This window comes from Hibiscus syriacus, unplaced genomic scaffold (genome assembly GCF_006381635.1).
Source record: "Hibiscus syriacus cultivar Baekdansim isolate YM2019G1 unplaced genomic scaffold, ASM638163v2 tig00112206_pilon, whole genome shotgun sequence".
NCBI classification, from domain to species: domain Eukaryota; kingdom Viridiplantae; phylum Streptophyta; class Magnoliopsida; order Malvales; family Malvaceae; genus Hibiscus; species Hibiscus syriacus.
The window spans coordinates 641,654-664,877 of NW_024063267.1; the positions used below are offsets into that span (position 1 = coordinate 641,654).

The window sequence follows — 23,224 nt, forward strand, 5'->3', positions numbered from 1 at the left end:
GTATTTCCCCCTTTAAATGCATGAATCAAATTGGTTCAAGTTTAGCTTTTAAGAAGCCAAATGAATTTCAGAAGTAAATAAATAGGAACCATTATGTACGGTGAGTTTTCAAATTCTCCCCTGGATTTTAAAAAAATTATCTGACCCGAAATTTAATCTGATTTTTAAAATAAATACTTGACCAGGTATGTATATATGATTATGTTTTTATTAAATAAAATAGAGATTTAATTAAAAAGAAATATTGATAATAATGTTATCATAATTATCTTTAAATATATAAAGATGTGCTTTTTTGAACATAAACAGTATATTTCATTTATCGAAGCCGAATCAACAAATGTCTTGCTAAATACAGACTGAATAAATGCAGTCGTGACTATCGAAATAACATATCACAATGATCGCGTAGAGATAGCATATAAACAAAATCATTAACAAGTGAAGCAACGACGTATAAAAACTGAACACACCAACGAATCCAAGCATCAAACTTGGAGGAGAGAAACTTGAAGAAGAATCAAAATGACCAACGGAAAAGACGATATTCTCTTAACAGCAATCCTATTCGGCACTTTTATGCAATAATCAATGAACCGTCTTGAACAAACGAACAGAGGAACCATGCATCGGGAAAACAAAAATCATGTATTCATGTAAAATAAAAAACCAAATAAAAACCTGTAACGAGAGTCCAAACACACCTGTAACCATGATACCAAGTTATTCTAGTTGGCGAGTCTTACTTTATAACTCGGAGTTGACTTAAAATCTTTTCGAGTTAAGTTTATAAAATTCGAGTCGAGTCAAGTCAAATTTTCGAGTTTCTATTTAAATTTAATTGTAAATATTTACTATATTATAACATTATTTGATTCCAATTAAAATAATATTTTTATAACCATTATATATTTCTTGTTTCATTTTTTTTCAAAATTGTACATAAAGTTTAGTTTTTGTTTTATTTTACTACCCGCGGTTAAAAACTGTAGTTTTGTTTCATTTTTGTACTCCTTTCAAAATTTAACATTAAGGTTTGAAATAAAAATAAAAATTTAGGTACTAAAATGGACCAAAACTGATAGTTTAGTTATCAATCCGTTAACTTTTTTAACGACGGATACTAAAATAAATTGAAAACTAACTATTAGGTATAATTTAAAAAAATTAAAAATTTAAATACTAAAATAAATCAAAACTAATAATTTAAGAACTAAATACGTAATTTACCGTAGTAATATTCTGATATCATTATTATCAACTACGTTACTTTGTATTTATATTCAGAATAATCAGGTGCATAACCAAACCTCGTTTATATTCAAGTTTATATAATAAATTAACTTTGTCGAATTAGATACTAATTAAGTTTTTAGTGAAATTTTATTACAACAGTAATCACATAAATTTAGGTAAGTATACAAATCATCCTTTCATTATATATTATTATTATTTTATTGAGTTTTTTTTACTATTAAAAATTAAAAATATATCTCTAATTATAAGATATTGTTTTATTGAGTTCCCTAACTATTAAAAATTATATAATAGTCACTAAACTATTCGTACGTTTCAAATTCATCTTTTTTCTATTGAAAAATTAACAGTTGAAGTTAGACGTTAACTTATTCATTAAAATATGATAAAATTTGATTATAGAACTGTTTGACCTGTATTTTATGGATTAAATATTTGTTTATATTACAACATCGAGGTAGTGCTTCAAACATTATGTCGTTGTAATATAATTTTATCATATCTCAGTCAATAAGTTAACGTCCAGCTTAAACGACCATCAAATTTTTAATGAAAACTACAAACAAACTCCTATGAACAATTGGATGACTATTTTATAACTTTTAATAATTGGAGCACTCAACAAAACAATATTTTATAATTGTTAGACTATTTTGTAACTTTTAATAGTCATGAGACTCAATAAAACAATGTCCTACAGTTAGGCGATCATTATAGGAGAACAGTATGGAGATGTCTATGTAATTATTTTTTGGGTAAATTAAGTGTTTAATATCTCAATTAATACTTTTGGTCTATTTTAGTATCTAAACTTTTAATTTTTTTAAAAAATATACCTAAAGTTTAGTTTTTGTTTCATTTTAATATCTCATTGTTAAAAACTTTAATTTGTGTTTCATTTTAGTATCCTCGTTCAAAATCCAATGTTAAGTTTTGAAAAAAATTGAAAGTTTAGATACTAAAATGGATCAAAATTAATAGTTTAGGTACTAAATGCATTAAGTTTTTTAACAAGGGTACTAAAATTAAACAAAAATTAAATTATGATTTTAAAAAAATTGAAAGTTTATGTACTAAAGTGAACCAAAACTGATACTAAATACATAGTTTATCCTTATTTTTTTCACATTTCCAAACATAAACGGCGTCGCTTTTACAATTTACTAACCCCAATATATTCAGAAATCAAAACGGAACAAATATCCCCATCTCTCACTCAGTGAGTAACACTCCGCTTCCGAAATTCAATTCCGAATTTTGAAATTCCAGCAAGGGCAAGAGACTGACAGAGAGATCATCTAATTCCAACAATGGATAATTCAAAGATTCAAGAGGTAAACTTCAATTCAAATCCCTAAGCTTTCCCTTTCAAACTGTGGATCTTTGATTTTGTCTTCTAATTCATTCATTTATTTATTTTTTTCATTATTGTACAGATCCTGGAGAAGCAGGTACTGACGGTGGCGAAGGCGGTGGAGGACAAGATCGACGAAGAGATTGTGGCGTTGGATCGACTCGAGACGATTTGGAGGTTATCAGAGAGCAGAGGTTGCAGCAGATGAAGAAGATGGCGGAAAAGCGGAGCCGTTGGATCGGTTTAGGCCACGGTGAATACTCCGAGATTCCAGCTGAAAAGGACTTCTTTTCAATCGTTAAAGCAAGTGAGCGAGTCGTCTGCCACTTCTACCGCGAAAACTGGCCCTGCAAGGTACTGTGTTTCTTCTTTTTTTTCTTTCGTGATCATTCAAAGTTCTAATTATGAATTCGGTCCTCATAATGTATGAGAATTGAGAAATTAGTCCAATTGTTGGAAAACACCTGAACTTACTGGGCTACTGATTTTTGTTAATTTGGTTATATGTATCATTAAACTGCTGACAAGTTAAAGTAGAGAGATTAACTTTTCAGTTTCTGTAAATTGGAGATGAAATTCTTAATAAATCTTAGCTAAGTTTTAAGTTGAAACAATTCGTCTTGTTCGAGTTGAATCGCAGGTGATGGACAAGCACATGAGTGCATTGGCAAAGCAACACATCGAGACGCGTTTTGTGAAAATTCATGCCGAGAAAAGCCCGTTCTTGTCTGAGAGGCTCAAGATTGTTCTTCTTCCTACACTCGCCCTTATAAAAAATGCCAAAGTCCATGATTATGTGGTATGGTTAATGTTTGTTTCCGACATCAAAGATATAAAAAGTAATATCCGAATTCGATCATCTCGGTTCTGCTGTTGCTGACAGTTGATGTGCTTCTTTTGCAGGTGGGATTTGATGAGCTTGGGGGAACGGATGAGTTCTCCACTGAAGATTTGGAAGACAGATTGGCTAAAGCGCAAGTCATCTTCTCCGAAGGTGAATCATCATCGAAGCCCGGAGCACAGGCCAAAAGGAGTGTCCGACAAAGCTATAACCCGGACTCATCTGATTCGGAGTAACTGTGGGTTTGTGTCGACATGTAAGCTTTCTATATATGTTTCCATGGAATGCAATAGGATACATCACCATCATCATTCCATCTTTAAGCATTAAAGCAAATGAAGAGAGTAACATTTCTTGTATGAAACAATTCAGCCATTTCGATATATGCTCGATCTAATTTGCTTCGGCTCTTGTTTCTGTTTATACATTCCGATTCGCGAACCGGAGTCGAATCTCTCAGCAGAGGGATATGAGTCGAATCTCTCAGGAGAGGGATATGAGCCGAATGATCAACTGCATGATTGTATATGCTTTTTCTTAAAACTACATTGGAGGTCCCTGTACTTTTGAAAAGAAACTAATGTAGTCTTCGTATTATTTTTTCATAATATACTGGGATGAGATTCATAATTACACCAACAATAATCCATTAAGTTTAAATATGTAGTTGTGCACCATCTAATTTTGCAAAGCTCAGCCTTCGGAATAAAAATATTATATTTTTATGGCAAAAAGGCATCAGAGATATTGTACTTTGAGAGAGAAAAATTAATGTGTTATTCATATTATTTTCTCTCAAACTTTTAACTCAAAAAACAAATATAATGTAACTGTTTAACTAATGTTTTTCATCGTTAGCCATTACAATACTGACGTGTCAATTCACGGTATTGATGTGATGATCCACAATGTTGACATGATAACTATTTCATATTTGAGTTACCAATTTAATCAATTTATCATGTCATCCTTATCACCATAAATTGTTATGTTAACATCATAACGGTCAATGACGAAAAACAATGGTTAAAGGACTACATTAAATTTATTTTATGAGTTAAAAGGTCACATTGAGAGAAAAAAATAATACGGTGATCGCATTAAATTTTTTTCCTTCGAAAACACATATCTTTGATGCCTTTTGCCTATTTTTATTTACATGTTCTAGTTTTTTTTCCGTTCAAAAATACATATATCTTTGATGCCTTTTTGCCTATTTTTATTTATAGGTTCATACTTCTCTTTAGTTTACAATATGACACCAATGAGGAATCTCAGATTTTCCTTACTAGAGCACAATACTGGATTATCTTTAATAGACACACATTGTAAGACCCTTAATGCGGTTAGTTGATTTAAAGACAAGTTGAGCTCCATATTGTAAGCCTTCTATTTATGAAGGTTAGTAAATGGTTTGAAAATATTCGATGGAGCTTCAACCATCCATCATCTAACCAGGAAATCGCAGCCAAATGAGCTCGCGAAAACGCCATATCCGGAAAAAATGGATTGTAGAGAAGATGATTGATATCTGTTGCTAATTTTTGAGTTTGTCCAACTTGGAAGAGAATTCTAGACTGTCAATACCATGCATCAGGCATCACATGACAAATTAAATCACAAACAAAAAGGAACTGATCAATAGGAGCAAGACTAATGTCCCGAACACGAAAAACACGGAGATCGTTAAGAAAATTACGGGTTTCATCCTCGACGGTATGGTAAAAGAAAACATGTCATTTTATTTGATAATCTGTTTACTCAGAAGACCTGGCCTCTGATTCCCAAAGTGACAATCTAATCTCATACACCCTCATTCCGCTGTGCTCATCTACGGCCTTTCAAGTACCTGCAATGGATACGCAACAAGTTATCCTCGGAAGACTGTCAATCAATTCGGATAAGCTGTCAAACCACAACATGCCACAAGTTGTATCAAATTTATTTGTCGTTCAACATATGTTATTCAATTTCAATCAATGAATGTCATTGGAATCTATTTTACTTGTATGAAAGAACGATAAACCACAAATTGCCAGGCACATACAGTATAGAAAAGGAACAAAAAGATTTAAGCGATGATCTCAAAAACGAATGTTCTAATTATCGAAAAATTGTCCGGCACAAAGCATTCAATTAGTGCAAGCATTCCCAATGAACAGCATATTTCATACCAATATTTGACACTATGTAACATAAAAAAGATGTCGAGTTAACTATTAAGTACTACATCACTGGCATGAATGTTCTACTGCACACTAAGGACCAAATATTTGGAACAGCTAGAAGTAAACAAGTCAAGACCTATGTTACTCCGACCCTTCACCTTTTTTCGAAGTATTTGCGTCCAACATCCTATATCTGACACATATTCAAACATGGTATTGGGGTATGATCCTCTAAATATATACAAAAAAATGTAGAGACAATTGAGTGTGGCCGTGCTAGATGCTACCCATATCTAATAACCAATGCCTGAATTTGAGTAACATAAGTAAAGACTCATTTCTTATTATAGTTTAACACAAGGAAAAATATGATGTAATAGTAAAAACTAAAAACATCTAGTACTGAGAAGGAAGAAAACATCAATTAAAATCTGAGAACAGTTACTTTACCAAGAAGTATTGAAAGCGATAGGATCATATCTAGTTTACAGCCCGTGCATTCCAGGATCAAAGTTAGGAATTAGCATTTCCTAACGACTTATTTAACGAGGAAGTACTAGGTCTTTAGATCAATTTATTTTCTCATATAGCCTACGACAATGGCAGCACTGAGTGACCAACATATTAAAGAGCTAGTTCCTTCAGAGAAGAAAGAGTAAAGAGGTTTAAATATGTCGAGCAAAAGAACAATAAAATCCATTGTTTCTTAGTTTATATATCCAAGGCTTTTGGTTTTCAAGTTACTCGGCATGAATAAGCTTATTAAGTGCATTTTTCATAATAAAAGGTGAAACAATAGTAAGAAAATATAAACCTACAATGTTGTACAATTCTCCCTCCTTTAGCCGATTGAAAGTCGACGTGCATCATCCATCTTTTCCATTCCTCCCTATAAATCCCAATCCCATTTCCTTCTCATTAACTGACTTTAAAGAACTAACAAATTCACCTAATTTATGCCTGTTTTGGTGAGTTTAACGCAAAAAACATAAGCAATTGTAAAGAAAACCAATTCTTTTCCTTGTCCCGTTAACAGCAATTCAAAAACAATTATAAAAAGTTTGTGAATTTGAAGTTATTCAAGTCTCAAGAGATGTGAATAACAAAACTCGGGAAAAGCTCCACTTTTCGTTTCCGTGTACCCTAGAAATAATAAGACTCACAGAGAATACTAGCGATCCTGACAAGTTCGGAGGAAGGTACCGTGAGACAGCTCGCAACAAGCCCGCACTTTAACAGTCATGTGTGATGTGAGACGAGCTGTGGGAACCATGCTATTCAGAGGCAAGAATGATTGGAAACATCCCAATTCTCCTAAATTTCTGAAACAAACATAGGAAAACCATAATCAAGCTTCATTTTTTCAAATAAAACAATTTTGACCATGCTATTCAGAGGCAAGAATGACTGGAAACATCCCAATTCTCCTAAATTTCTGAAACAAACATAGGATTATAGGAAAACCATAACCGAGCTTCATTCTTTTCATATCAAACAATTTTGACCACGCTATTCAGAGGCAAGAATGATTGGAAACATCCCAATTCTCCTAAATTTCTGAAACAAACATAGGAAAACCATAACCAAGCTTCATTCTTTTCATATAAAACAATTTTGACCATGCTATTCAGAGGCAAGAATGACTGGAAACATCCCAATTCTCCTAAATTTCTGAAACAAACATAGGATTATAGGAAAACCATAACCGAGCTTCATTCTTTTCATATCAAACAATTTTGACCACGACCATGCTATTCAGAGGCAAGAATGATTGGAAACATCCCAATTCTCCTAAATTTCTGAAACAAACATAGGAAAACCATAACCAAGCTTCATTCTTTTCATATAAAACAATTTTGACCATGCTATTCAGAGGCAAGAATGATTGCAAACATCCCAATTCTCCTAAATTTCTGAAACAAACATAAGAAAACAATAATCAAGCTTCATTTTTTTTCATATAAAACAATCTCTCGAACAAGTTTCACTGATACATATGGCCTTTGAAATTTAAGATCCCATTTTAACAAAACAATGCATGAATTGGACTTCGCAGCTAACAAATCTCTACCAACTCTCATTTCTAATCATTACAGTAAAATACGAAAACAATGTTGACTGAAAAAACAGCAAAATCCCGTTTTCTTTTCTTTTGTCTCCAAAAGAGGTGTTCAGAGCAATGACCTAGTAGGAGCATAAGAGAGGCGGCGGGACTGGAGGCGGGGAGCAGAGGAAGTCGGGGGACGGAGGCGGGGAAGCGGCGGAGTGGAGCGAAGCGAAGGAGCCCTTGCGGCGGAGATGACGGAGCGGGAGAAGGATCCTGCACTGCGCCAAGCCATTTTCCCAATGAAGATTTGAAGCGTCCGAGAGAGAAGCTGAACGAAGTAGTAGCCGAGTAATGGTTCCGGTTAGGGTTTAAGGGTGGAAATGGGATTTTCCTTACTTTTCCCAATTTTACAAAGCTGATCCATTTACAACTCTTATTGGGCCATAAGTTAAAGAAATGAATGTTATGCGTAGAAGTTCCGAGTTCGAGCATCAAAAACGGTAGGGTATCAGAATAGATACTATCACTTATAAGCACTCTAGTTTAATTTTAATGATCCTTTATGCTTCCACTTCGAATATATCATGCCTTAAGTTAAAATAATTTTAGAGTAATTCAATCTAGATAGGGACGGAGCTACTTAAGGAGTGGGTTAAGGAGTGGGTGGGGTTCTTGTCCTTCCCGAAGTTTTTTTAGATTAAATACAGAATAAGTCTTTATTATTTTGAAATTAAAATACTTTGACTATCTTAATATTTGATATTGACTTCGTCCCTGAATCTAGTCGACAAATGAGCTTTTTTTTAATAATAACAATTAATTATGAGCCACAAAGTTGTTTACCATTTGCAACCATTCACTCCCCAAAGTTTAAAGAGTATTTTATAAATCATATGGACTTCAAAATTCCATTGAAAAGACTTCACTCAGCCATACACACAATCTTGTTTACATATTTGTGGGAGATTATTGACTAATCCCATTAATTACACACAATCTCGTTTACATTTGCCATAGATTATTGACTAATCTCATTAATTAATTTGCAGAGTGATATTCTCTCACACTTGTTAAAACTTTTGGATTTTTTTATTTCGTTTATTGATTTAAGATTGAATATTTTGAAACTAAATGAGCATAAAGTCAAAAGAGTTGGTTTAGTTAAAGGACCAAATAAATTATTGTTAAAAACATTGGCCTATTATACACTAAAACAGATTATTCGATCAACATGGGTTAGTTCAAGTGATAAACAACTTGATAGAGCTTAAGTAAAGTCTCGAGTTTGAGTCATTGTGTATGCAGAAAATCCCTGATGGGAGACTCACCCACCAAAATTAGTTGTACGACGCGGGTCGGTCCGGATTATTCAAGGAAAAACCTTATAACTGGGAGGAAACAAAAAACGATCCGATTTTATCCATCTATTTTGTGAAGATTTAAAAATTAGTCAAACTCCTTAAATTTCTCACAATTTAGTATACGTACTTTATGAAAATCTTTTAAAATTAAAAACTAGTCTAATTAAGTAACATTATTAAATCTTTATAATAAATATTTAAATCAACAATTCATCGAAGGACAATAATTTATCAAAATGATTATTTTCTAAAATTATTAGTTAATTTACGATTAATAATAATAGTTGATGTAATATTGTCACATATATTCTAAGCGATGATGAGATATATATCATATGTGTTTAAGGGTTGATATGATGTGTAACACATCAGTACACATGTGGATTTAAGCACACATGATAAATGTCATATCAACACTTAAATATACATGATAGTACCGAGCCAACAGTTAAGTAAACATAAAAATATCACATAAGGTTAACAATCTCTCGAGTTTGAGTATTTGTATATGTAGAATCATTATTGAGAGACTCACTCATCAAAATCAGGTCTGCGACACAAGTTTATCCGGAATAATCAAGGAGAAGACTTGGAATCAGAAGAGCAACAAAAAAAAAGCTCTAAGCTGACATCTTTCATTTTCTCTAAGTTCTTGGTACAATACTTATTACGAGCAAAATTTCTTTTTCCTTCTCTCCCATGTAGAAATTATTTTAAAAAAATTATCATATAAACAATAAACATGACGTCAACACTTAAGTAAAGATGGTAGGGTTAACACATTTAGATGTACCATGTTACTAATAACGGTTGATCGTTAGTCTACTAATGAATTTTATTAAAAATAATATATTTTGATAAGAGAAATAAAATATTGAAAGTTAATATGTTTAAAAAAGGAATGAATGTCGAAGTAACTATTTGATGTGATAATACCACTTCATCATTCTAATATATTTAGATACGTTATGTGAATAATAAGTATTGATCGTTAGTTAATTAATAAATTTTATTAAAAATATTGAATAAAAATAAAGGATGAGAACATTTAGTACCTAAACTATCATTTTTGTTCATTTTAGTATAAAAACTTTCAATTTTTTCAAAATAATGCCTAACTTTTAGTTTTCATTTTATTTTAATATCCCACCGTTAAAAACTTAACGTATTTAATATCTAAACTATCAGATTTGGTCCGTTTTAGTACACCTAAACTTCCAAATTTTTTTTTCAAAATTTAACGTTAAATTTTGAACGGGATACTAAAATGAAACAAAACAAAAGTTTTTAACAGTGTGATACTAAAATGAAATAAAAAGTAAAATTTATGAATGTTTTAAATAAAATAAAAGTTTAAATACTAAAACGAATAAAAAATTATAGTTTAGGTACAGCTAGTTTACCCTAAAGTTTTTTATATGTTGGCAAACGCTCACCAACCACAAATCTTTTTAATTCATTCCTTTTGTCCAACATATTGACTTGTTCATGTTTCATCTCACCCAAGTCAAAACCCTGGGTTTTACGTTTTCAAAACCCTAGCTAGATTTTCAAATGTCAAATCTCTACCACCTTTTTATGTACATATATAAGTATACCCATGTCCACATACCTAACCAAAGCTAGAATAAAACAATGGGGTCTGTCCATCTTGTCCAAATTCTTAATATCCTTTCCATATTCATCTTGTTTCTATTGCTCTCAAACTCTTTGCATGCTGAGGGCTCAAGGTTCTTAATATATGAAGGATTTTAGCATAAGCAGAGCTTATTCCGGTCCCGACCACCGCGGACCTGGCCATTGACGGATGCTGACGTCTTTGTATTAAACGAAATTTTCTAATCATAAGGTTCGGTGGAGGAGGTGGCTAGGTTTTACTATCAATGAAGGAGAACATACTAGGTAAGCATTGCAGCATGTTCATGCATGTACACCAAGGTCTAAGCACCGTCAAAGTGGGGTGTGGGTTACTTTTTATATATACATTTAATGTGTATGTAATGTAATGAACTTTTTATCAAACAAATTAATGTAATGTTTGTATTTCCATTCCTTTCTTTTCAATATATGGATTAGTATTTTGTTTGATTTTCATCCTTTCTCAGTAGCCATATATATATGGGGATATAATCTTGTTGTAGAATGTAAAACTTTTTTAGTTTTACACAAATTTATGATCGTTGGATGAGGAAAAATAGATGGTTGAGATTAACAGTAGGAAATGAGAAGATGTTCACTGACAAAAAACGAGTCAATGTAACACCCCAACCCGTATCCGACCCGAATACGAGTTTAAGATGTCACATTGACTTTTAAAAACGATATTCTTACAAAATATCAGAACATTTGAACTCTTTTTAAGACAATACGATAATATATTGTTGAATCATGTTTGTTATAACCAATTTAAGAAAATATACGTTTTATGAACAATGAACAGTATCATATGAACAGTAATGACCAGTACCGTGAACAATACCCGAATGTTAAAATTTTCCAAAATGTCAGAGGGGAACTGATTCCCCTGCTACAGGGAACTGATACCCTGCTACATTACTGCTACAGTACTTTCGTAAAACATGTATAAAACTCATAAAAATCTAAGGTTTCATCCGTATAAAATTTTCATTTACATATACACATTTAAAACATTATAAAATTCAATCATATGATTTTACAAAACCGATTTTAAACATATCGGATTCAAATCTTTGTTTACATGCCAACCACTATAATTCTTTCTAACAAAATACATGTAATTCGATCTACATTTCTGATCTGATCTTCGGTAAGGAGAACTGACCTGTCTTGTTCCTCTTTACTTCTCTTTTCTCTTTCCAAACCTACGTGTGAAATAATCACACGCTAAGTCGATGAATTAGTGAGGCATTTAAACATATAATGGAACCCATAAAACATTTATTACGATCATATCATATGAAAACATATATCATTTCTGTAACATATACCCACATGCACATATATCCTTATCAACACGTTTAACATTTCATATTCATTATCATTAATCCTTATAATTTAACAATCTTATACATAACTTATCATGCATTAACCAAGCAATACACCATTATATAAATCTTGTGATCTATTCCATATAGCACATCACATATACATATCATATTCAGTATACTTATTAAATCTCTTTATTAGCCCATGTACACCAGTGAGAACTTAAGGTATGCGAGTACATTGAGGTTGTGCACCACTATGTTGTCACCACAGGTCGTATAAATGTCCTGAAGGACCAGTCCATAGATTCCGAAGAACCTAGGTAATCAGTCCATATGTCCCGAAGAACATAGGTAAACAATCCATATGTCCCGAAAAACATAGGTAAACCCTCGACCCTTGGCATGCCAACTATACCCCTAGCTCTCATATCACATAACATGGGCATTATCATTTATAACAGTTCACATTACTTAATCATATCATTTCTCTTATAAACACATATCTTTTCTTTTCAGTCACGTATCACATGTATGTGTAATAATTGATCTTATAATCACATGTTCCTTCTTTTCTGTCACATGCCACATGTATGTGTAAACATATATCTAATATCATATAACACGTATCACAAATGCATGTATTCACATAGATCATTTCATATGGCTTTTATCATTTCTCATTTGTTCATGTAACCTTGCATGTCATATCAAGTAACATATAATAACATACATCAATTTCTAAATACTAATGCACACATAGTAATCACATAACATTTTATAAGTTACTTCTTACCATAGTAACTTCATCATTGGCTCATCGCAAGCCAATGCTTGATCAATCACATAAGTACAATTTAAATTGCACTCACCTTAGCCTTGTTTTGATTTAATCATAATCCTTTTATTATTCTGGAACTTGTTTAGGCTCAATATCTACATAAATATAACATTTCAAAACAATTATCAGAAGCCTAAACCTTAATTTTGATGTTAATAACTTAAGCCCAAAATTCCATATTTTTTTCTTTAGGGGGGAATCTGTACCCCTGTGTAATCTGAAAATTTCGTTCAAGCCCAAAAAATCACTGTTCATGCACGAAAATTCACTATATCAACTTAAATTCTTCATGTTTCATTCCCTTTTCTATTCTTAACTCAAATATACATACTTAAATTAATTTATATCCATTTATTTCATCTTAAACCTCAAAATCTCATCTTTCATATGGAATCAATAATCATACCCAAATTTTCAATATGTTCTAATTTCAATTATATCACTTCATATCTCTTAATTAAGCTGATGACAAGTCGAATTTAACTTCAAATTCAACTTATCAACTCTTTTACAGAAATTCTCTTAAAAACCCATTTTATTTAATCTTCATAACTTCTTCATCTTTTGATTATAAGATAAATTAAGCTTTCCTTAAGCTTAATTATCATCTAAGGATCAAAACTCAATCTTTAATTGAACAAATAATCAACAAAATAGAAAACTCACCTTTACCTAGCTTCCACGGTTGGAGAAGAAGAAAGGAAGAAGAAGATGAAATGTTTTCATCTTACTCTCCCCACGTTTTATCTCCTATTAAAGGAGAAAAATATATTTCCTTGTCAATTGACCATTTTGCCCTTAAATTCTTTGGATAATTACTAACAACTTTCAGGAAATATCCTCAAATAAATCATTGAATTATTTAACTATTCTGCTTTAATCACCAAAATCTAAAATTTTACAATTTAATCACTAACCCGTAATTTGGGATGTTACAATCAATCTCAAGTTATCTATTTTCACTCAATAATGTTCTTGATTGTGCCTAATTGTGTGTACATTTTTCCTCCAAATAAGACTAGGAAGGTTTTGATGAGGTACACAAGTAGACTTAGGTACATGATTTAAATTTTTCTAATAAAATCATATTGTCGAGCGAAAAAAAAAGTAAAGCGGAGGTATTGCTAAACACGCTCAAACACAGTCTTTGTTTTCTAATAAAAATAAAATATTTATAACTTAGTCATATTATTATGTATCGTTTGAGCTATGAATGAAAATTAAAAATTTTAAAATTAACCAATTTCATAAACTAAAATTGATTAAAATACAATATAGAGACTAAATTTACATTTTATGTATAGTATAAGAACTAATGTCAAAATTTGATCATAAGATATGTGGTAGGTAGCCTTTTCACTCCATTGAAGTCAAAACCATTGTTAGACTGTGTATAAGATAATTGCTTTATTTTTTTTAACTAAGATAATTGCTTTATATAATTAATACATCTACTTTTATGAAATTATTAATATATCTTTATCTATCAAAATGTTATAAAGTATTGTAAAAATTAAATATATAATTAAATAGAATTAGTCATAAATTAGAAGATGGGTACTTGGGATGGGCATGAGATCCGAATTCAATGGGTTTCGACCTGTTTTGGTCCGATCGAATCGAATCGGGTTTGGGTTTAGGGAAAAAGTATCTGACTCAACTTGATATAAAAATTATAATTTTACATTATATATTTAGCGATAATTACAACAATAGCACTATATATATCATTTTTTCAATTCAATCCTTATTTTTATTTAATAAAAATAATATTTTTCTAATAAATATTATTTTGGACTTTGAAACTTTTAAAAGCGCGTGTAGGTTCATGAGTAAAATAAAATGTGCATACATAACCTAATGATCAATAAGGTATTTAGAGAGATAAAATATTGTCAAAATTTTGAATTCAAGTGCTCACATCATGTTTGATTGAATGAATGATTCTCCTATAACTTGAATTGATGAAAAAATATGTATTAAGAATTTTGAAGAAAGGCTTGGTAGTATGGGTTGTCATTGAGCCGTATCTAAGGTCAAAGTTTTAAGCACGAACCAACCGATTTCGGTGGTAAAAGAATTGTTATTTCTTAAGATTTTAAACTCAAATATCAGGGATATCAAATGTCCGCCACCTTTATATATAACTTAGGAGTAACCCCATATATTTCAAGTTTTGGAACCACATTGAGAGACCTAACCAAAAGTGATGTCGATCATTACGATATCGAGTAACGTAAGTTTTAAATATATCTTCAGTATCATGTTATTTGTAACTAAACACATAATTATATATAATTATAATTTTCTCTATAACATATAAAAGTTTACATGTGATTTAAATTATTATTGTTATTAATAATTAAATTTCATTAATATCAATTTAAATGATAAATTTATTTTAAGAGGTTTAATATATATGTATTACTTTTTTTTTTTTGAAGATGTAACATTAAACTTACCAAGAAATTTAGACTTTTAAGTTCGTGTCATCAAGTCCGAGGCATCATTCATGTGCACATGTTATGGCTCATATATTCATAGCATAAAATATGAGAAAATAAATATAAATAATTGTATTTTTAAAACAACGTGAAATTGAGGATTGTATCCTTTCATTAAAACCCTAATTTTTTTTAAATTCATAAATGTTTATTTACTCAATTTATTGATACATATTTTATATACGTATTTTATCATTATTTATATTAATTTTATTTCGTCCCAACGTATACTATTTTTATAATCACCTCACCCTAAACTTTAAACCTTAAACCCTAAATCTTAAAACCTAAATAATAGATCCTAAACCCTAGACTCTAAGACATGAATAATATATCCTAAACCCTAAACCTCGAATATCTAACTAAATCTTAGTTGTTTTTTTTTTGGTTTCGTCAAACTGATCCAAAATTTCTGGCAAATTGGGATTCTTTTACCAACACTCACATGTTGTATGGACTAAGCAATAAGGCACTCAACCAAGTAATATAAATTAAAGGCTTAAAAGGCTCGTAAAATCCTTCAGAACTAAGCATCTGCTTACAAAGTAACATGCACATTTACTAGCTAGCCACGCACTTTGACGATGGCGGGTTTGAGGAATGCCGCTGCTGCTTTCATTCTTCTCTTGAGCATTCTATCCGTCCCCGGAATCGAAGCTGTTTTGTCGCCGAGAAGACCCGAGTTGGCTACCTTTTCTCTCGAGGAAACGGAGAAGGATTCACCTTTCGTAGAGATAATGAAGCGTTCGGGACCGAGTCCAAGTGGTCCAGGACATAAAGCTAGTGAAGCACCACCAAGCCAAGGTTGTTCCCAAGGGTCCGGTCGCTACTCGAAAGGACTTCGTCATTTCAGTTTCAGTCGGATGCACCATTAATCTTTGTTAACTTATTGAACTTGTTTAATTCTCCGTCACCCTCTTCATTTCCCCCTCTTTTCCTTCTTTGTGTTGTTAATGTTTTAATTTTTTAACTGTTGTATCTAATCTATTGATCGATCGAATATTACAAAATTTCATTATTGGACGACTCTGTTAATATATATTTTCCTATTCACAGCACCAAATTTATCTCATTCCCTAGATAATTTGGTTAACTTTTTATCTATGGTTTTAACACAAAGTTTATCAAAGTTAGTCGATTGAATTTTAATAAAATATAATTATCAAAACTTGATATATTATAGTAAAGAGATCAAATTTTCATAAAATAATATAAATTATTTTCATAAAATAATAAAAAAATAGTTTTTAGAAAATATAAATAAAATTAAAGTTTAAAAGTTTGTAGTTTAAACATAAATTAATTCAAGACTTACAAAATATCATATTTATATCGGTTGGTCTAGTGGGATGAGGTACTAAATCCCTTAAACAATGTAAGAGGTTTGAATCCTAATGATTGTGAAAGGAGCAAATTAGGTTGGGAGGGTCAACCTTGACTTTGCAGTATTCCGATTCGGATTAGCCAATTAATAGATTGGATACCGTTCAAATATCACACAAAGGAATTGATTTTTTCTATATAATATTATAATATAAATATTAAAAATATATTAAGTTATCCATCATTAAAAAAATATTTCAAAATAGAACTATTAATTACTCCATTAGAAATGAATTGTTTTACAAAATAAAAAATAGGGTAAATTACGTATTTAGTATATAAACTATTAATTTTGATATGTTTTAGTACCTAAACTTTTATTTTTTTCAAATCCATACCTATCATTTAGTTTTTGTTTCATTTTAGTACCCTACTGTTAAAAATTTAACGCATTTAGTACCTAAACTATTAGTTTTGGTCTGCTTTAGTACTTAAACTTTCAATTTTTTTAAAACTTAACGTTTGATTTTGAACGAGATACTAATGAAACAAAAACTAGACTTTAGGTTGGGTTAAGTTTAAGTACTAAAACGAACAAAAACTGATAATTTAAGTACTAAACACATAATACACCCTGGAAAGTAATATGAACATGTTGAAAACGGATTTAAATTAGTCATCTTTGTACATATATAGATGGGATTGGACAAAATTTTAAGCCCATATTTAGGTTAGGTTAAGTTTGAGCAAGTCAAAAATGAATTAATCTTATGCCGTTAGATTCAATCATGATGGGTTCCGATTCAATGCAACTTTATAGGGTTATAGCTTTTGTTTTGAAAGTTTGGGTATAGACTATGGTCGAATTATTTTTTTTAAGGATCAAACTGCATCATGTTCGGATTTAAAGTGAAAAATATCTAATACAATCCGGATATTATATTATAATTATTGTTTATAGATTTAAAATTAATTGCAATAATACTCTTTTTCTTTATTTTTCAATTTGATCTAATGTATTTAGGAGTGAGCAAAACTCGACTCGAATTGAAAAATTGATTTTTTTTCAACTCGACTTGAAAAATCTCGACTCAAACTGACTTCAAGTTGTAATTTCATAAACTTGACTCAACTCGAAAAAATTTCAACTTTAAATCGAGTAGTAAAATATAACTCGAATAACTCTAATTTTTTTGTAATTAATAGATTGATTTTCAAGTTTCAGTCAAAGTTTGAGTCGAATCCTTTGACTTTGTATAATATATGTAAATTACATATGAAAAAAAATAAGAAAAATATATATGTATTCTATATGGTTATAAAATATCATTTAAATTGGCAAATAATATCATAATATTGTAAATATTTACAATTAAATTTAAATAGAAACTAAAAAATTTGATTCGAGTCGACTCAAATTTATAAACTTGACTCAACTCGAAAAAATTTCAAATCAACTCCGAGTTGTAAAATAGGATTCATCAACTTGAATAACTCGAAATTTTTTGACTCGACTCAACTTGATCAAACGCTCACCCCTAAATGTATCTAATAAAAAAAATAAGGATTATATATATATCGACTCGAAACGAATCAAGTCAAATTTTTACCCTCAAGATTCAAATCAAGTGGAGCCTTTATAGATCCGAATTAAGTCGAATGACAGGTAAAAAGATTAATATTCATATTTAGTTTGAATAGATAAAATCTTAACTCGACCCGATTTATATTCATCCCTAATCAGAAACCTAACCGACCAGGTTGGGAATGAAATATTTAGTCAAACATTTCGGTTTAAGCAAGAAGAACGTTGGAAGAAGGCAACAGGCAATTTCAAACTCTTAAGGATATAAATAATCAACCAAATAACCTAACCCACTTTCAATTAATTATCAATTTATTTCATGTTGAAAATTTGCTATAATTTTCTCTTTCTAAAAAATAAATGAATTAAAGGGGTGAAGTTTATTTTAAAAAAAAATCAAGTAATATTGAATTGATTTATTAATTTCTAAAAGAAATGAAAAATAAAAGTACCATCTACCTACAAAATTAAGGCCTCTATTAGGGGCAGAATTGAAAAGTAAACCTTTAGAAGATCAAATTGTAATTTTCCCATTGGATTAGTATATAATTTTATGACACTTTGAAAATGAAACCTATAATAATTATTCTATGGGTAAACCACGTCTTTACGACTCAACTTTGATAATATTTTATCTTGATAATTAAACTTTTAAAATATTAATTTTAATCACTAAACTTTTGATTTTTTTTTTGTTTTGTTTTTAGAACATGGGCTTTAAATAAACAACAATAGGTGATGTGAGATTGTGAGGCCATCTCATTTTTTTTCATTTAATTTTTTATACAAAAAAATTAAAGGGTATTTCCACAACTATAAAAGAAATTTTTAGACTCTTTTATATTTTTTAAAAGATAAATAAAAATATTATAACCTCGTTAACTAATCAACGATAGAGTAATAAAATAATATCAAGATTAAGTGATTAATTAAATAATTATTTTTATAATTTTGTTAAAATTGCTTACTAAAATACATCTATATATATATATATATATATATATATATATATATATATATATATATATATATTATTATTTAATTCAAGAAATAAATAAATATCTAGTTAGTGCTTAGTATTGCTTCAAAGAGAATCTATATTGTAGGTGAAATTTCACAAACAATCATTTAAGAGACATTAATTAAATCATGGATCTAGATGGGGCGGTCGGTTCCCTAAAACTTTAAAATTACCATAAATTTTAGTTTTCATCTATGTATTTTTATTGAAATTTTGTTTCGTCTTCCTAAAATTTTATAAGTTTGAGTTTGCCCCCTGAAATTTTATAAATTCAAATCCGTCCTCATAACATAAAATCTTACGTACGTCCCTGAATTAAATAATGATCATAGAAAGATTCCACTTTATTTAAACTAATATTACTTTTTTAACTAAAAAATAATATTACTTTGAAATTGCAATTTAGAAAGAAAAAAAGTTTCCTTCAATCCACATGAGAGACAGTATGTGGCCACCAACTCTACATTAATATCAAATCAAATTAAAATTAATCAAAATCAAATATTTTTAATCTTTAAATAAAATCAAATAAATAGATTTTAGCTGACCCTATTCCCATATGTAATAGGGTAAGGAGGAGGTAGGATAATAGGCTGGCTCCCAACGTTGGGTTGAGAGCAACTTCCGTGGAAGACCTCCAACAATTATGAATTGCTCACCGTGAGATTTGATCCCACGACCACAAGGTTAAGAGCATTACGCTCTACCAACTGAGCTGGACGGGCAATTCTCAAATAAATAGATTACGGGACAAAAATACAAATTAACAAAAAAGTTGAGAATTATGACCTTTAATTTCATCATCAAATTAAAGAATTTATATAAAAATTATTTCTTTGGTATAATAATAGGAAGGGATAAAAAAATAACTACAACCTCAAAGTGCCTAGCGTAGACTAGTACGAGGTTCATCTAAAATTACTATAGTATTGTGTTGGTTTTAGGGTGATTTCACCTTACTCGGATTTAGGGTGATTTCATCTAATCCGAATTTGATCTAAATTTTTAGATAAAATTTGAATCAAACGCGACCTGAACCGAAACAAATATATCTACAAAAAATATTAATTTTTTCGATAAAAATAATGATCTAATTGAAAAATTATAATATAGAGAGTGATATTATTACAATTATCCCTAAATATATAAGGTAGAGTTATATTATTTTTCATATCAGATCAGGTTAGATATTTTCACCCTAAACTCAAACTCGATCTAAAAACATCATCTAAAAATTTGATATGAACCCGATTTTTTAAAAAGACAGATCAAATAGAATCGAATAATAACCCATTCAATTTGAGTCTCGTGTTCATCTCTAACCAAGATTAATGTTACGTGATCATCAATCGTATTCTTATTTAGTGTTTCCACTTCCCATTTAGCATCGAGCTCTACGATTAAATGTGGTATTCCCTATTTTTTTTTTTGCTATAATTAAGGCAGGGTGAACTCCCTATTTTTTTATTTACATCGTAAAACCATACACATATCTATACATCGAATTACTTAATCATCCGATCAAATATACTCAATCTAAGATCTTTTCCATCTTCTCCTTTCAAATATAACATTGCATGATCTAGGTTCTTGAAGTGAAGCAATCACAATGGAGTTCCATGAAGGCTACACACGTTTAAACCACATGGAATACAACCCCACCACCGGCTATCTCTCAGTTTCACTCACCTACTATGGTCCTATACATTGCCGATATGTCAATCTCTTGTTGAAGCCGTGAAGCCATCTTTTTGAGTTTTGCCCACCTTTTACCATTATAAAACCACCTATTCTTCCCACTAATCTCTCGCCATTGTTGATCGGAACTCTAAAATGGGCAGCCTTGAAACCGAGAGAAACACTACAGGGTGGGCAGCTAGAGACCCTTCAGGCTTCTTGTCTCCTTACACTTACTCCCTTAGGTAATCTTAGGTTTGGTGTGTCGGTTGTGTTTCTCTGTTTGATGATTTTGATGAAAAACCATCGTATGTTTGCAGAAACACCGGACCGGAAGATGTTTTCGTCAAGGTTATCTGCTGTGGGATCTGTCACACTGATATCCATCAAGCCAGAAACGATCTCGGCATGTCGAATTACCCGATGGTTCCTGGGTACTTTCTATTTTTTTTATTTTTTTTCGACGCAGGAGCGTAAATGAATCGACTTTGAACGTACGAGATTATGTTTATCGAACGATTATGTTCATTTACATTGCTAGTGTGATTGTTTTCTCAGACATGAAGTGGTTGGTGAGGTGGTGGAAGTAGGATCAGATGTGACCAAGTTCGCCGCAGGCGAAATCGTCGGCGTCGGTTGTCTTGTCGGGTGTTGCAGGAACTGCAGGCCATGCAACACGGACCGTGAACAATACTGTTCCAAGAAGATCTGGTCATACAACGATGTGTACACTGATGGGAATCCGACTCAAGGTGGCTTTGCCGGTTCCATGGTGGTTGATCAAAAGTAAGATTGAATTCTGATCTAGACGTTACTGTCGAATCTCGAAGATCATATTAGTTACTGAAATGATTCGGAATATGTAATCTTGAAGGTCACATATGTCATGTATGCCTATTGTAGGAGTGGCTTGGACTGAATTAGTTTTGTTATTGTTTTAGGTTTGTGGTTAAAATCCCGGATGGAATGTCGCCGGAGCAGGTAGCGCCGCTCTTATGTGCTGGGATCACGGTTTACAGCCCGCTGAACCACTTCGGTTTAACCACGATTGGGTTAAGAGGGGGAGTATTAGGACTCGGAGGAGTTGGCCACATGGGGGTGAAGATAGCAAAAGCAATGGGACACCATGTGACCGTCATAAGCTCATCCGATAAGAAAAAACTCGAGGCACTCCAGCATCTCGGCGCCGACGAATACTTGGTCAGCTCTGACGCCGAAAGTATGCGAAAGGCAACGGAATCACTCGACTACATCATCGACACCGTGCCGGTTTTTCACCCACTCGAGCCTTATCTTTCGTTGCTGAGACTCGATGGGAAATTGATCTTGACCGGTGTCATCAACACCCCTCTCCAGTTCCTCACCCCTGTGCTCATGCTCGGTGAGTCGAATTCCGTTCCGCGTTTTTGTTTCCGACAACGATGATTCCAATTTTTAACATTTCCTTTTTCGGTGTCGAAAATAGGCAGGAAAGAAATCACAGGGAGCTTCATCGGAAGCATGAAGGAAACAGAGGAGATGCTGGGATTCTGTAAAGAGAAAGATTTGAGATCGATGATCGAAGTGGTGAAGATGGATTACATAAACACGGCTATCGAGAGGCTCGAGAAGAACGATGTTCGATATCGGTTCGTCGTCGATGTTGCAGGAAGCAAGATTGATCAATAAAAAAATTAACTAAATCACCTACTCTGAACGCCACTCTGTTTCCTCTGTTTGTTGTTTGAATGAATAATGAATGTTTGAAGAATGTGGTTAATGAATTACAGACACGATCGCGTCTTTGGTAACATTGTGTATAGTATAATTACAGATATAACGGATGTTATTACGAGTATTGTAGTTATGTAATTACAGTCGTTATTATGATGACAGACCGATTTTAAAATCTAGGATATTACTACTAATACGTGGTGGGTGGCAATGGGTGAGCTGTCCAGCAAAATTTAGTGGTTGGTGGGTGGGCAAGTATCAGTGACTATGAAAAGTTGACACCTAAAATCGTCGGTAAAAGTGGAAATAGAAAACAATGTTTTGATGTTATTTGTTAGCGTTTTGAACGTGTGTATGGGTTTGGATAGAATTCTTCAATCGCTTAATAAATTTTCGTTTCTTAAACACGTCCTTTTGGTACGGACAGTGGTCCACTGTGTTTACTACATCGGAGCTCATGAGTTCCTTGAATGACGAAAATGACTTCCATTCGACGCTTTAAAACATATTTTTTCGATCAAGGCATTTATCGAGCGAGTCGATCGCTAGTTGGATAGTGTTCGACT

At 31.6% G+C, this 23,224-nt stretch overlaps 2 protein-coding genes and 1 pseudogene across 6 annotated transcripts; 2 read left to right on the plus strand and 1 right to left on the minus strand.

Moving 5' to 3' along the window:
* Nucleotides 1–2,466: 2,466 nt before the first annotated feature.
* On the plus strand, nt 2,467–3,860 carry LOC120175397 (annotated as a pseudogene).
* A 1,337-nt stretch (nt 3,861–5,197) lies between these two features.
* Nucleotides 5,198–8,053, minus strand: LOC120175567. Of its 5 annotated transcripts, none has more exons than XR_005521258.1 (4): nt 7,805–8,053; nt 6,782–6,942; nt 6,439–6,509; nt 5,198–5,301 (listed from the first exon to the last, which is right to left on the minus strand). XR_005521258.1 is itself a non-coding variant. In XM_039182162.1 (4 exons), the coding sequence occupies exons 1-3, from the start codon at nt 7,957–7,959 to the stop codon at nt 6,487–6,489; spliced, it is 297 nt and encodes a 98-aa protein (XP_039038093.1). In that variant the 5' UTR covers nt 7,960–8,053; the 3' UTR covers nt 5,198–5,301; nt 6,439–6,486. The 5 variants fall into 5 exon arrangements, 2 of the variants coding, with proteins under 2 accessions (XP_039038093.1, XP_039038094.1); XM_039182162.1 differs by having other exon boundaries at nt 6,824–6,942; XM_039182163.1 differs by lacking the exon at nt 6,439–6,509 and having other exon boundaries at nt 6,824–6,942.
* Nucleotides 8,054–21,062: 13,009 nt separating this feature from the next.
* Nucleotides 21,063–22,643, plus strand: LOC120175641 (cinnamyl alcohol dehydrogenase 1-like). Its single transcript, XM_039182248.1, has 5 exons — nt 21,063–21,190; nt 21,266–21,379; nt 21,504–21,731; nt 21,887–22,326; nt 22,411–22,643. Exons 1-5 carry the CDS (start codon nt 21,102–21,104, stop codon nt 22,611–22,613), a joined length of 1,074 nt encoding a protein of 357 aa, XP_039038179.1. The 5' UTR covers nt 21,063–21,101; the 3' UTR covers nt 22,614–22,643.
* The last annotated feature ends 581 nt before the right edge of the window (nt 22,644–23,224 follow it).

Excerpts from the sequence above, each read along its gene's own strand:
- LOC120175567 (XM_039182162.1), bottom strand. The coding sequence starts at position 7,959 with ATGGCTTGGCGCAGTGCAGGATCCTTCTCCCGCTCCGTCATCTCCGCC. Across the intron at positions 6,943-7,804 it reads CTCTCTTATGCTCCTACTAG|AAATTTAGGAGAATTGGGAT; the intron begins GTCATTGCTCTG and ends TGTTTGTTTCAG. Across the intron at positions 6,510-6,823 it reads TTGTTGCGAGCTGTCTCACG|GGAGGAATGGAAAAGATGGA; the intron begins GTACCTTCCTCC and ends TGGGATTTATAG.
- LOC120175641 (XM_039182248.1), top strand. The coding sequence starts at position 21,102 with ATGGGCAGCCTTGAAACCGAGAGAAACACTACAGGGTGGGCAGCTAGA. Across the intron at positions 21,380-21,503 it reads AATTACCCGATGGTTCCTGG|ACATGAAGTGGTTGGTGAGG; the intron begins GTACTTTCTATT and ends TTGTTTTCTCAG. Across the intron at positions 21,732-21,886 it reads TCCATGGTGGTTGATCAAAA|GTTTGTGGTTAAAATCCCGG; the intron begins GTAAGATTGAAT and ends TTATTGTTTTAG.